The following is a 16,473-nucleotide window of genomic DNA, read 5'->3' on the forward strand; positions in this document are numbered from 1 at the left end:
AGAGGACATGCAGGTGGTTGGTGTGACAGAGCAAGATGCAGAGGACAGGAAGAAATGGAAACAGGTGATCCACTGTGGCGACCCCTAACGGGAGCAGCTGAAAGAAGAAAACAAAGAAGAAGAAGAATGAATAATAAATTGTCACTTAAAGTTAATTCCACTGAAATTATGACAAGGGGCTTAAGACTGATTGGGTGGATGTCTGTAAGAGTCAGTCCCTAAACAACAACAACCAAAGTATGGCTTTTGGCAGAAGTTGCTCACAGCAGCTATGTTTAGTTGCTCAGGTATTGCCACATGACCAAGTCCTACAAGGCATGAAGAAATCCCAGTATAACCTATTGCTTGATCATGTGCTGTAGTTAGTCATATAAAATGATAGAGTGCATTTCATGACTGCTTCTAATACCATAGTAAGGAACAGATTCTGTCTGGTTTCTTAAATGAGTCAACAATCCCATCTGTAGATCTATTTCTTTGTATGTTGAATGTTACATAACTGCTGTTAGGAGAAATTATTTTGTTTTCCTGCAATATATGTAGATGGGTAGGTTAGTAATGCCACCAGTCCTCTAAGTTGTCAAGTTACTGTACATCTTAAACTGCAAGCAGGTAGTTTTCTTCTTCCCTGTAGATTGCATGTGAAATGTGGAACTACTTATAGTAAGAACTGCAAAAAGTAAAATTCGTATTAACAATTTCAAAGTGAAAACACTTTCTCTGGCAGTTCCCATTTCCTCAGTACACTTTGTGCAATAATGCCTTCCAGGGTGAGTGGTACTGTGAAAGGTCAGGCATTCTAGAGGCTAAGGCTCGTCCTTGCACTGCCTAACCTCATCATGCCCCATGGGTGGTCTTGTATTTCCAAATACTTTCCTGCTGTGTACCTGCGTGCACATGTGTGTGTGTGTGTGTGTGTGTGTGTGTGTGTGTGTGTGTGTGTGTGTGTGTGTGTGTGTGTGTGTGTGTGTGTGTGTGTGTGTGTGTGAGTGACAGAAAAAGACACATCCTGAGGCTGTAATGTGGAAAACAAAAAATATAACATATGAACATTGCTCCACTGACTACCTAATTTATGTAACTTGCCCAAGTCATAACTACACATTGACTAATGTATGGTACTTTTAATATCATGGGGCTTTCTATCGACTGTGATCATTAAAACATTCTGTCTGTTTTACTACTGATTTATGATGCCTTGTCTTTCTATAGGATGGAGTTTTCAGGGCTTGTTCTTCTGACTGTTCTCATCTCCTTCATTAAAAACAGTCTTGCCAGCTCGTGTGTGGTAGATAACTTCGATGTTATGGAAAACTTTGACCCAAAGAGGGTGAGTATTTTTCTTGTGCTAACAAAATGTAACTGACTGGGGAGTCTCTGTATCAGTTCACTGTAATGTCAACCACCAGGTTAATACTTTGTTACATTGTCCATTCCTTATGCTTAACAAAACTGCAGCTTTCATGTTGAAATTAAATCTTAAGCAACTAATGTACTTCTGCAGAAACATGCATTATCTACATCTTGTGTATTTCATGTTTGGTCAATGACTTGATCCTTTTCCATTTCTGTTACTGATCTTCATTTCTCTGCATGGTTAATGTTCTCAGTACTCTTAGAAATTTGCACAGAAGTTGTGGAGGAAAGCTGATCTGTGTATTGCACAAATGCATTATTTACTGTGTTATTCTTTTTTGCTCATTAGCCCACACATTTTGGTTATATGGCTTTTGGTAGGCAGCATTTATATTTTCCACTTCAAACCTTTAAAAATTAAACCTTTGTGACCTACTTCATTGGCTTACAGGAATAAAGCCCTGTCTATGCCCAGGTGACCTGAGATCAGTTAGCATCTTAGGTGTCTGACAGAGTTGGCAGGGCGGATGTGAGTAAGCAGCAATTCTGTTTGAATTTGAAAAATAAAATGATAATTTAAATGGAAATCAAAGATATTATTATTTTTCATTGTGGCACAGATACCCAATCCCCCTTAACTACCTAACTTATAATCAATTTCAAGGACACTGCTTCTCAAAAAATATGAATTTCCATCTTTTTAAGATTCTTTTTTTGAGGGCACTTTTACACTCATTTGCATTTCTGTCCTCCTGTGCCGTTTGCAGTGAGTATATAGCACAATTTTCTTCATAGATATTCATAGGTTCATTGGTTCATAGATAGGTACTAGGCTATTGGGCCTAGGGCCTATATAAGCCTAGCCAAAAAGGTACCCTGGCTTTTGCCACCCAAGAAAATTATTTTCCTGTGCTCCTGTCAAGCAGAGCCACAGAGGTGATCCCTGGGGTGAATTTCCTATTTCCCATACAATCATCAAGATTTTTCTTGAAGAGTGCTAATGAGGAGCTTTGTTTAATATAGATATGTAGTTTGTTCCAGAGTATGGGAAGTCTCTGGGACAGGAATCTATCCCTCCAGCATGTTCTGTTTATTGTGGTGACAAGGTTTAGGTCCCTAGAACATGTAGCTCAGACAGATGTAAATAATCAGCCCTGCCCAGTGTTGAACCCAGGACCCTGTATACCATAGTCAGAGCAATGTACCACTACTCCATCAGAGCTGTCATCAAACAATAAAACTAAAAATCAAGCCAAAGTAAGACATGCAACAGCAGGAGGTCTACTGTTAAAAAGTTGTTTAATTCCATTGCTACGTGCTTTTGTCTGCTGCCGTTATATGTGTTATTTTGGATTGATTTTTAGTTTTTTTGTTTTATGGTAGTGTTTTGATTACATTCATCAAGCAATCCTAATGTGTGGCTAAATTCAGTTCCAGATAAAAGCAAATGCTATGAAAGGCAAGAACACATCAACCACAGCTAATAATAAAAAATTTTTAATAATAAAAAATGTTAGTGGTTTCACACTCCAGGACACTTCATCAGTACTTTTTATTATTAAAAATTTTTATTATTAGCTGTGGTTGATGTGATCCTATCTTTCATTGCATTTTTCATAGATATTATTCATCTACTACCAGAGCGCATAGTAAGAACTGCAAATAATATAATCATGCACAACTATTGGTTTTTTTTTGTGTGTGTTTGCTTTCACCCAATAATAAAGTAACATTACTCCATTAAAGCATACCATGAGGAACATCTATGAGGTTATAACACATATTTATATATTCAGGGTTGCACATAAGCTGCTTAATGCAAAATATTTTTCAAGCATGTTTCTAAATTATATGGTTTAATGGATGCAACTATGTCTATTCATTTGCTTTCATAATGATTATTTTGTATTTTAAATAACTGTGTTACCTGACATTATGTTATTTCTATACATTAGATTATACTGTTAGGTTACTGTGTTTGCTACAAATTACATAAAACCTTCTGGTCACTTGATACGTTGTACTTAATAGAATCAAAAAATGTTCTTCTAAAGATTATGAGTTTGTTAATATGGAAATTGTAGCACTGGTGCAGTAAAACAACCCAGATTCAGAAAATATCAATGAATCAACTTCACATCCCATTAGAAACGATGAGATGAGTTTTTCGTATACAAAACTGCATTCCTTCCATTTACAAATTGTTTCATTCTTCTGGTGTTAAACATATTCCCTTAAGTCACTGTTTGAAATAGTATAGCTTCTCCTTCATGAACTCATACTGATCAGGTCCATCTGAGGTGAAATGGCTAAAATGATAGGTTTATTAGTGCATGTTTGATGTTGTACTCAGCCATCTCTTCTGTTTGAGCCCCAGTACTAAAATATAGTCCATTGCTGAATGAGTTCTAACATTCAGTTATCAGAAATATGTTGCTGAGGCCATGATGAATGACTTTTTCTGTCCACTTACCATATTTCTGCAATAAGAACAACACCTTATAAAGAAAGGTCTAATTGTTTTGAGCTGAGACCCTCTAGCAAAGGTTAACAGCTTCTAGCTTGTGGAGTTAAACCAGTAGAGCACATCCACTTAGTAGTAAGTGATTCAGTCCTGGTGCAGTTATCATTTCTAAATACATAAATTATACTTCTCTTTAAATGGTATCCTCCATGTTCTTTGTAACCCATTTTGTTCACTGTAACTTATTTGACTCCAGTCATGCTCCTCAACTGCCCAGGTTTACTCAGAATTTGATATTTTTGCCTCATATTTGTAGTCTGTCCCTCATTAAACTTGGGTTTTTCTGTCAAATCGCTGAGGATTAAATAATGACAGACATTTGACTTTTAAACTTCATATCCTTCAGAAAACACATGCTAACACAAAATCTGCTATTTTAGCAACTTTCCAAATTTACATGCCCATATTTTAGGCCTTTGCCCTCCCACATTATTGTTAGGTTTGTTCTGATTTCTTGCGCTGAGAGTCTGAAAGGTATGACTCCGGTGAATATTTATTCTCATTTTCAGATCATTAAGGTTCAGCATTATCTTGTCCACCTTAACCTCTCAATAAGATGTACTATTTTTAAAGTGTGTTTTAATTAACAGAACTGAATTAAATTTGCTGAAATAATAGCCTGGCTCTTAGCTTTGCAAAGTGCTCTGTTGCATATCTGTAGTAGCTAACCATCCAAACTGAACTGGAGGGAGTGATCTTTGGCTCCACTGAGTACCCCAAGTTAACACTTCTGCAGCACAACTTGCTAATTTTTTTGCATTCAGTGTAGTCTGTGCACATTATTAGCTCATCATTGCATTAATAAAAAAGGCAATTCATTTAAAATATTTGTTGTAATTTAATGCTCACTAGAATTAAAGATCACAGGATTTGAAATATCTAAAATATATTTTGCTTTCTCACTAATATTGTACTTCAATAAGTTGAAAACAAGCCTTACTGGAGGAGGATTTGGATATTTCATTTCTAAGTGCTGTGGTACTTTGTTATAGACTGCAGCCATTGGTGGTGCCCTATACTTCTGCCACCTCGATCCTCACTCATCCCAGCCACGTCTAAACTTATAAACATGCTCAGATTCAATTAGCCACATAATGTCCTTATTGTATTAAAATGTTTTCAGACAGCAATAAATCTCTGGAAGCACTTTAACATTTTTCTCTAATTAACCCTAACCTCAAACAACTAATCCATTAAGCTAGAATTAAAAAAACAAACTCCGTCAGGTAAAAGTTGCTGGAAACCAAAACTGCAAAACAAAAAACTAGAAAATGAATCCAGCAACTTGCACAACAGTATGTTACTATTGAAGGAAATCAAGTAAAACCAATGAAAACATAAAAACGAAGATATTTATTGATGGTAAGCGCTTTCGCATTATCTGTTTATGCTTCATCAGACTTAACTTAAAAAATGCAACACTCATTAAATAAACCAAATAAGTAAAAATAAATAAGGCCAAAAACACAACCAAAATGGGCCTTGACAATATCCTGGGATGCCTCCTAAATAGTTTGAAACATGACCTGCCAGAACTACTTGAGTCAGTTTTCAAGAATAGCCTCAAAACAGGCTTTGTACCATGAGAATAGAAGACTACAACTGTTATCCCACTTCACAAGGGTGGACAGTTAACTGACCCCTGAAACTACAGACCTATCAGTCTGACTAGTCCAATGTGCAAAGCCATGGAATAAATTATCATGAAAATGATCAACAAAGGCATAAGCAACCCTCAGACACTGGACCCAACCCAGTTCCACTTTGTAAAGGGAAGGTCTTGCATACTATGATCATCAAGGCAATGGATGAGGGGACAAATGGTGCATACCACCTACCTGGACCTGGCTAAAACATTTCATACAATACCCCACTTGGGTATAGCTGACAAAATCACCGAACTGGGCATAAACCCCTACATAGATTCATAGGTTCATAGAGTAGTACTAGGCTAACTGCCCTTGCGAGCCATTTTAAGCCTAGCCAGTTATCCCTTGTGAGACTCAGTGGATCACCAGCTGGCTCACAGACAGAACCCAGGAAGTCAGGATAAGTGAGATCACCTCCAATAAGAGACCAATCACCAGTGGGATACCTCAGGGCTTCATGACAGGACTGCTCAAATTTGGCATCTACTTCTCAGAGGTAAAGCCTAAAATCAAGGGCCTTTAGCTGACTGAGTTTTGCAGGTAACTGCAAATTGGGAGCTATCATAGATCCCCCCTATGCCACAAACATCTTACAAGAGGGTTTAACAGAGATAAATGACTGGTGTTAAAGTCACAAATTAAAACTCAGTGCAAGAAATGCATTATACTGCCTTTTGGGAAACCTGCTACCCAGTATAATTACTCAGTCGATAAGACACCCCTAAGAGTTGACTCAATAGTCAGGGAACTGGTAACACATTTAGAGAGTTATCTGGCCTTTAACCAACAATTGGCCAAGGTAGTAAGAAAATCATTCTATGTTGCTCAGCTTATAAGTAAGGGCATGGCATCCAAATCTAAGGAAATCATAGTGCCACTTTATTCAGCCCTTACCAAACCCATCATTGAGTATAATGCCCCCATCAGCATGTACCTGACCAGACATATGCAACAGTTGGAACATCCATAAAGGTTCCTTACTAGGAGAATCCAGGGTATAAATGCATGCCCTATGCAGATCACTTTAAAGCCCTATCTCTGTACTGAATCTTTTACAGGTTACTGAGAGGCAGTCTATGCCTGACATACAAAGCATCCTTGGATCCAGCTCTGATGGACCTTTTGCACATTCACAAAATGAACAGCATCAGAACCACTAGATCCAAGCTTTTAAAGTTTGCTTGTGAGATAAATAAGACATGTTAGCAAGACAGATATGTGTCTCAAGGAATACTTGCCCTCTGGAATAGAGTCCCCATCCATGTGAAGTAGAGTCCATCCCTAAACTCCCTTTAACGTAACCTTGGGTCTGGTCCCCATGTCTCTGATAGACAGAGGCAGACAGTAATTCCAAGCTGAGCTTCAGGGTATATGTAACAAGATATGGCTGGGGGTTATTACAGTTACTCCCTCTCTTTTCTTGATCAGGTATGACCTTTATGTTATCTAAACCAGAATGCTCTTTACTACAAGTGATATTGATTTTGGGGAAAAAGTTATAACATGCTCGTGGAAACTAAAGGGTCCTTCTGCAATTAGTGACCTTTGGAAATGAATAGGTTTAAAGATCCCGAAACAAACATTTTTGATGTAAAGATCTGTACAAAGATGCCTGCAAAATGATGTCTGTGGCCTAGCCAATACCCTGGCACCAGTAATATATATGACTCAAGTGCCCTTATAGCTCCAATTCAGGGTTTGAGTTACACAGCACTGGGTGGTCATTTGGCATGCAAAACCAATCGCTCATTATTATCTTTTACCATTTTGAAATTAAGACAGACGAATTAGAAGTGAGCCAATGATATCTGTGAAAATATATGATGTGATTTCATTTAATTTATTTCAATGGATGAAGCACTGACTGTGAAAGCTTTTGCTTTATGTGTTTTATGTCATTTATTATAAATGGATATTAAAACATCTTCTGGAAACTATAGCCAGTCCTTTGCTTTTTGTTGACCTGACTCATTTTGTACTTTCCTGTGATTTGTATTGTCTTGTGTAGTATTACGGAAATAGTTTTTCTTAAGTTGAGTTGTAGGGTCGGGATAAGGGTCTGGGATAGGGTAAAGGTTGGCACACATTACTAAGGTGTTGCAGGGGATACTGGAAGCAAACTGTAGGGAACTACTGTTCCCTGGATCAGGATATTTTCATGTGTTTCCAGATCCGTAGCAATTCTTGGCTGTGGTGACACATCTGAAAGTTCAAGATTTTGCTGTAAAGTTTTAACTCTGCATATGGTGAGCTTCTTTGTTGTTCAGAGAGATGTGAGCCTGTTTGCCTTTAAAAATGTGACTTGCTCAATGTGTTCAGTCTGACATGATTTTTATCTGCCTTTTTGCACTGCCTACTTCATCTTCATTCTTACCATTTGCTCTGACATCCATTGGTGACTCTTGTTCTGTGATTCCATGTATTTTGTTTCTCCCTGTCTTGTTCATCAGTTGGCTCTTTTTGCATCATGGAGACCATTTCCAGGAGCTAGTTAGCTGAAAAGACAAGTCTTCTCATCACTGGCTGAACAGTGCTCTTCAGTTTAGTTTTGCATAAATAAACCCATTTACATCTGGGGTGATGACAATACAGCTATATATCACTGTTTGCTATATCCAACATACCATTTTTAATGCTTATTTTTCTTTTGTATGTTTCTTAATGTTAATAATTTCACTGATGTATTTTGTATTCTATTATTTTCTGCCTAAATTTGCTATTTGTTGAGCATACTGCTTAGCTGATAAACACAAATAAGGGGTTTATTGCTCTTAGTAGAGAAGAATTTTTTTTTTTCTAAAACATCAATAAGACAAAGTATTGTGAGCTATGCAACATATGATAATGTTGCCAACAAACTTATAAAGTAGTCATACTGGCTATTTAGTCTAAAAGCCTTTGACACAGTATGGCACAGCAAAGCACTAATAAAAATGTCTTCACTATGTCTCTCTCAGCTCACACTTCTGTAGTTCAAAAGCCTGTCCAATAGGTATCAGTTAGTAAAATGGCAGTCAGTGTTCTCTCCTTACTTCCCAGACACCACAGGTGTGCCACAAGGCTCTATCCTTGGTTCCTTCCTCTTTAACATTTTCACCAAAACCCTCTATACAGCCACACAACAGGCCACCCAAATACAATATAAAAATGATTCCACTCTCATTTGCACATCTGAAAACATAATATACCTCCAAGAAATTACTCAGGAAGATTTAACAGCCTCTGAAACATAGCTTTGTAACTCACACCTTATACTCAACCCAAAATAGACCCATCCACTACCTTTTTCCAGTATCACTCCCTCATGAAAAAACAAAATTTAAAGTCCTCTCTCTTGATAAATACATCCATTGAAGTCACCTCTCATAACAAATTATTAGGGTGATAGTGGATGATAAGCTTATATTCAACTTTCATATACAAAATTGCATAAACTCATCAAAAACTAGGGATGCTTTAAAGAGCCAAACGCTTTCTCACCGACACAACTAAAATTACACTAGGCACTACTAATCTCCACCCCACTCTTCTTTATGGCACTCCTATCCTTACTAACCTCCAATCTTCACAAAAATTAAAACATGGACAATGCTATAACAAAGTTAATAAATTTGTGGCAAATGTTGTTGTGTCTTTCAGGCTTATCCTGGTTAGGGGTCGCCACAGCAGTACTTTGGTCTGCTAATGTTTGGTAGTGGATTTTTACGTGCTGAGTTACCAGCCCTGATGCACAACCTTCAACGAAGGCATGCCCATTCATGCATGCATCCACACAGAAGACGCTCTAGCTGAGAATCGATTGTGACAACGTCTTGCTGTGAGGCGACAACGCTACCGCAGCACCACTACCGCGGGTCAATTTGTGGCAAATAATAGCACTAAAAAGCCTAAATTTGTTAGAATTGCCTCATCGACTAACATATATATACAACTTCTTACCACCTATAAAATTATTCAGCATCCATCTGCCTGTCCAGCACTAAAAAACATTCTACACAGCTATGCCTCCAGTCAGTCATTGCAATCCAGTGACTAAAACCTCTTGTCTGTCTACAAACCTATCAAATCTGCCTTGCATTGCCTCTACTCGTACAAGGTTGCTAAGGCCTGGAACTCCTTAACTGTATCCATCAGGTCAATAACCTCCTTCCCATCTTTCAAAACCACTCAAAGACTTCCTAGCTAAAATCTGGCTCTGTTCTTGCTCAAAGCCAGGATAAACGATATCCCTAAATGTGAACAATTACCTTTTCGTTCCTTACGCCTCCTTACTCTCCCTTCTTCATTTACTTCCTTACTTCTATCAAATTCTCTTCCCTGACTTTTTCTAAATATACCATAAGCCTGTTTTCCCATTTCTTCATATTGTAGTTCCTGTTGTCATATAACTTACATAACTTGTATCAATTCTTAACCAATGTTTTTATATTATTACTAAATTTGTTGTAATTATTTAAACTACAGATGTTTTTGTTTTATTTTTGAAGATTGTAAAATTATTGTTCTTAGAATGTTTTGTAATAATTTAGAGATTTTCTTCCCAGGACTCTGCTGAAAATGGGCTTCTACCCAGTTGGACTTTGCCGGTAATCAAATGCCAATCAATCAATCAATAAATAAACAAATGAATTTATTCCTGACTATTATACATAACACTTAATGTAAAGCATTCAGTATTTTGCACTCACAATAGTGTACTGACAGCATGGCTGAGAGACTTGTAGATTCATTTGTCAATGTTATTTGGCTGCTGTTGGGTTTTAACAATGAAGTAAGGTTTAAATACCTGGAATACTATTACTAGCATACATTCTAGCTTTCTAAACCTTGTAGTTTTGGATATAATTATAGCTATTTTTGCATAGCTCCTTACATATATCTGTACTTGCACTAGAAAATGTATAATTTACAGGGGGGGTATTCAAAGAAATGATCATCGCAGCAGTACTAGCGTTTTGATGGTGAGCTCTAGTAGTATTATGGTGATAACAAGTGATTCAAAGACGAGAAAGAATCACATCGAGCAGTTGCTCATTAGTGACACATTTGCATGTCTCTGAATTGAAACTTTATACTGACAACACAATGCAGTTACATAAACATCTATACAGACAAACACAGAGACACACACAGACACACACACACACACACACACACACACACACACACACACACACACACACACACACACACACACACACAGACACACACACACACACACACACACACACACACACTGTCCCATTTACAGCCCTAAAAACACTTAGAGACACAGAGATACAGAAAGAGAGATGGGCACACCACACACAAACACATACATATACACATGCATGTATGCAGCTTCACATATTTACTTGATGCAACTCTAACATTCAGCTGCTGGCGTATACAACAGTGGGTGTGCATTGTGAATCTACCATGCTTGGTCTTCCAAGATTTTACAAGAAATTGGGCAGTAGTGTTTGTCTTTGAACTGTGCTACCATGCTGTTTCACTGTGTACGGCTACAGACTGGGGCAGAGTACATTAGACATTCCCCCTGAACTAGTGCATGTGCATGTGGCGATATCCAGCAAGAATGCAGTAAGTGCTACTTGCCTGAGTCTTTATACAGTTATAGTGCTAAAGCAGTCTTTAAAAATGATCTCCCATAATATACTGAGTAGTCCTACTAGAAACAGGACTGCACAGTGCAGTATGTGTTTCTGAATAACTCCCAGTAAATAAATAAATAATAAGTGAATAAGTAAGTAAATGTAATAATATTACTGCACTGTAATTGGTATATGTTAAACATTAGTATGGCCAGCAGAGTCAATACAGCTGAACACGCCCTTCACCAACAAAGTCCTGATTTTTTTGAGGGGGGATATTTAATAATGCAAAGTTTTGTTTTCTGTTTCTTTAGAGTACAGTGCTGCAGTATTGAATAATCTTCCTAACAATTGTAATTATAGTCTTCTTATGAGATGCTGAAATGAATCAGGGCAAGCAACAGAAGGGTGTATGCATTTCCAACAGTTTTTGTTTATATCTCCTTGGCTACTTTAGCTGAGTTGTCATGTATCAATAATACCTTTCCTGTTCAGAATGCTGATGAGGTACAGCTTCCATCTTACTGAGAATGACTTCTGTTTTGGGATGAGCATAATTCTGTGTAAGCAGTTAGTGACAATACAATACATATCACTTCCCTCTTTCTCTCTCCCTCTTACTCGCTTTGTCATAGACTAAAAGAGATGCTTCAGCCCGACTTTTTCCAGTTCCTTTACATAAACCTATTCTCTGTTCACCTTCATTTTTATTTTTTTTTCAAAACTTAATTTTCTTGGCTTGCAAAATCGCATTTATTTGTGATTCCTCATGAATTGCTGTTATCTGCTGTATGAGAACCATCTAGTCCAGGAGCTTGTGTGAATCAAAAAGAGAGGGAAAAATAAGATTTTCTTGAAGGTGATGCAGATGACTTGACTGAGTCTGATCTTTGAGTGAATAAAGAGGGTGCTTAATTATTGTAAGATGAAACAGGAGTTCTAACCTGGGCATGCAATCCTTTTGCAGCAGAAGAGGAAATAAAGAAAATTACAAGAGAAACTGTACACGATAACACATAACTTTAAGAAAATGATTGAAGACAATTAAGCATCATTTTCTTGCCAACGTATAACGCAAGCAATTGACTTTTATACTGATTTTAATCCAGTATCAAGTTCTCATTACATACAAGTGTCATCAGAATAATTCAAGAACCATATTGCATATCAGCAGATGTTAATAATTTTTTAAAATATTTTTTCATACAAATTAACATTTCTAATGAAATTATTTAAATCATAGTTTACATTATAGTCATTCAATTCCTTTGATACCCATTTTATCAAATAATCTTAAATAAGTATGTACATTTATTTGCATTATATCTGCTGTCTACTACATGAATATATCGTTGACTCTTAGTTTTATTAACATTTGTCATATTGTTATATATATAGTGAAGAATCATTCACCGTTAATTAAGTCACATTTCTAACTACATAAGCACTTTGGGCCTTAAATTGTTTTTAATACTTGGCTTCTTCAGACTCAGTTTTCTTACATCCATTTCCTTGTTTATGACTTGTTCTAGTAGTTGCAGAAATTCACAGAATTGAGAACACTGGCTTACTTTCTACTTTCCTGTAATGACATTTCTTGCTATGTTTAAAATTAACCATAAAAGTTATTATTAATTTGCTTTCATTTGTAAGGGTGCAAGTGCATTATATAAAATCAAATCTCTGGATATATTAACATTATCAGATCACAAGGCCTAATATGTGTCATGAGAATAATTCAACAACCGAATTGCATATAAATAGATGTTAACTAATAAAAAGTTAAATGATTTTAGTAATCACAATGAAATGGACTGTCACTAAGTTCAACAAACTGGAGTGTAAATATACAGGAATGAAATAGAAAATACTAAAAAAACTGTTTATTTATATATATATATACATATATATATATATATATATATATATATATATATATATATATATATATGTCAACACACACACACACACACACACACACACACACACACACATATATATATATATATATATATATATATATATATATATATATATATATATATATATATATATGGGTCTACTTTGATTCACTGAAAACTCATTTCACTGAATTTCAAAACGCTCACACCAAATCGCTGAAAGCTCAAATCACTGAAAACTCATTTCACTGAATCGCATTTCATTGAATATAATAAAATGTATATACTCTTTTCCCCATTGTAGTGCGATCCTGGAATTATATATAAGTATATATAGTTAGGGGGGTGTGGGGGGTACAGCTCCCTATTTGGGGGGTATGGGGGCGTAGACCCCCCACCTACTTTTAGTTTTATATTGCTAGCTTTCAGTGAAATGAGATTCATAAATATAAAAGCTAAGTAGGTGGGGGCTATGCACCCAACACCCCCTAATTACATATACTAACTCCAGGATCATACTACAGTGGGGAAAAGGGCATATACATTTTATTTGCCCAACAGTGCTTACATTCAGTGAAATGTAATTCAGTGAAATGAGGTTTCAGTGATTTGAGCTTTCAGTGTTTTTTTGAGAGTGAATTGAAATTCCGTAAAATGAGTTTTCAGTGAACCAAAGTAGACCCATACAGGGCTTTTTTTGAGATGGTACATGCCAGTATGGCGTACCGGGACCTCTGCTGCAAAAGCACCAGATACACTAAGTCCACTTATGAGTGGAATTTAAACTTCTGACATGTGTATTACATTTACACACATCGGAAGTTTAAATTCCATGTGTAAGTGGACTCACTCATGTGTGTATCATAGGATTGTGGGCACAGCGGTTGACAGGACTGCGTAATCGTGACATGAGCTGCTGATTAGCACTGTTACTCTCACATTCTCTTCCTGCACTTTGGTTGTGAGAAGAGCGTGAGAGGAGAGACAGGCTATGGTGTGTGATATCAGATTTGTCTGTTTTGTGGGGCTGTTGAGAGGGCCACACCACCCAGATGCTTTATTTTTTCCAATTCCTGGCATAATACTACTCTGTGAAACTTAAGGGCCGTGGCGTTGACTTTTTTTTTTTAAAGCTGGCAGGGTTTAACCAGATACTAGGGAGGCAGTGTGTGTGAGGGAGACTGTTGATTTTCGTTTTTTTAATACACTGACTGGCAGCAGGGCAGGGTCAACGAACCATCAATGGAAGGAACCAAATCTGTCCAGATGATTCATGTAGTCTGTGTGTTTTTTGGGGCTGTTGATAGGCAGGGCCAACCAGATACTTTATTTTTCACCTGGCAGGATCAACCTACTCTATGTGTGAAACTTTTAAGGGCTGTGGCATGGCGTTGACTTTTTTTTAATATGTTATAAGCTGGCAGGATTTAACCAGATACTAGGTAATACTACTCTGTGAAACTTAAGGGCTGGGGCGTTGACTTTTTTTTTTGTTAAGCTGGCAGAGTTTAACCAGATACTAGGGAGGGAGTGTGTGTGTGTGTGTGTGTGTGGGGGGGGGGGGCTGTTGATTTTCGTTTTTTTAATACACTGACTGGCAGCAGGGCAGGGTCAATGAACCGCCAATGGAAGGAACCAAGTCTCTCCAGATGATTCATGTGGTCTGTCTGTGTGTTTTTGGGGCTGTTGATAGGCAGGGCCAACCAGATACTTTATTTTTTGCCTGGTAGGATCAACCTACTCTATGTGTGAAACTTTTAAGGCCCATGGCGTTTACTTATTTTTATATGTTATTATGTTTAACCTGGCTGGGTTTAACAAGATACTAGGGAGGCAATGTGTTTGGGGGACTGGTGATTTTCTTTTTTTAATAGACTGTCAGGCTCAACAGAACCAGATGATCCCTGTGGTATGTGTGTTTTTTGGGGCTGTTGATTGGCAGGGCCACCCAGGTACTTTATGTTTTTCCTGGCAGGGTCAACCAGATACTAGTATTATGTGTGTTTAAGGGCCATTGTGTTACACTTAAGGAAGAGTGAGTTTGTCACTATCACTGAGCAAGGGTCATGTTAAAGGTGGTCATGTCAATACTGATGAGTAAGGGGAAGACAGAACCTGAAAGTCCCATTCATGCTGAGTAGGATGATTTTCAGTGCATGTTGACAACACCGCATGCAACTTTCTCTGAAGAGTCCCTTGATCCATCCATGTGTAATGCACAGCTGTATGGATATAGCTTACCATGTTTGGGAGGAGATGCGGGGAGTCAGATGAGGTTGTCTGGGTTTTAGTCTACAGGATGCTTCATAGAACAGAAATAACAATAAATTTTAAGTAAACGAACTCTGAAGCATGTACAACTGTTTTTACTTCTGAGCTGGACTCAGCATGATTTTTGTGAAAGTGTTTATTCTCTAATGAAAATAGTCTGTCTGAAAATCCATTTCCATGAGGAACCAAAGTAATAAACACATAAATAGATGCTAGTGGAAATCTCATAGAGCTGATTAAAGTGGTAGTCTGCAGTGCTGACAGGGTAACCCTAAGACATTGTTTAGACTACGGCTTCCAACTGTTTTGATTTTCACACTCTCACTTATGAAAGACTAAAATATTTGAACTTGTACAGTGTCTCATAAAGAGATTTAAGATGACCTTATTTGGGTATTTAGGGCATTTAGAGGCAACCACCCCTGGGAATGTTTGGGGTTACCAAAAGTGTACTAATTGGTTGTCTGAGATAGTAGTGATATATGGAACAGACCACTAATTTACATTAAATCAAGCATTAATGAAGATAGTTTTAAGAACAGCCTGAACAGTTACTATGGAAACAAGTGTTTTAGTATATTGGCAGGCTAGAAGGGCATTAATGCCAATGCTTGAAATATTTGTATGTATGCATTAATATTGTGTCCTCCTCCTCAATATAATGTAGTAAGTAACTTGCATATTTCCTGATTTGTCTGTGTCACAGCTTCTTCTTGTAACTTGACTGAGATAGCAGCAAATGTATAAGCTCTAATCTTGCGTATGTACAAGTGGGCCTTAAAATTAACATAACATCGCCCCAGACTTAATAATATATCATTGCTTGTTATAGCTTTTGCATTCCAGATAACAGCTAAAGGTAAGACAGTTGGCTGTCCTCAGCATTTCAAGTAACCTGGTCCAATGGCAATGTTCCAGAAGTGTTCCTAACTAGACATTGGTCTGAAAGGGAAAATGGATAAAAAAATGGATAAAATTCAGACATGAATGTCAAGGGGTGCACCTTGAGAGTAAAGCTTGAGAAATGAATCTTGGCATCCAATATTATCATAAAATTCAGATGACGATGAAAGTGTAACACTAAATATCTGGGATGGGAGCACAACCATGTAAAGGGGGGGATCCAGACCCTCATCCTTCAGACTCAGTCTGTGAGTTGGCTTTGTTGAGACACTTCC

At 37.3% G+C, this 16,473-nt stretch overlaps 1 protein-coding gene across 1 annotated transcript in view; it reads left to right on the top strand.

Moving 5' to 3' along the window:
* The first annotated feature begins 1,213 nt into the window (after nt 1-1,213).
* The window catches only part of LOC122793740 (purpurin-like), a 102,655-nt gene continuing 87,395 nt past the window's right edge, over nt 1,214-16,473 (top strand). The window contains exon 1 of the mRNA XM_044061939.1: nt 1,214-1,330. Coding sequence (XP_043917874.1) covers nt 1,214-1,330 — 117 coding nt within the window. The remainder of the gene's footprint in view (nt 1,331-16,473) is intronic.

This window comes from Protopterus annectens, chromosome 2.part0 (assembly GCF_019279795.1).
Source record: "Protopterus annectens isolate FY-2018-M chromosome 2.part0, PAN1.0, whole genome shotgun sequence".
NCBI classification, from domain to species: Eukaryota; Metazoa; Chordata; order Ceratodontiformes; family Protopteridae; genus Protopterus; species Protopterus annectens.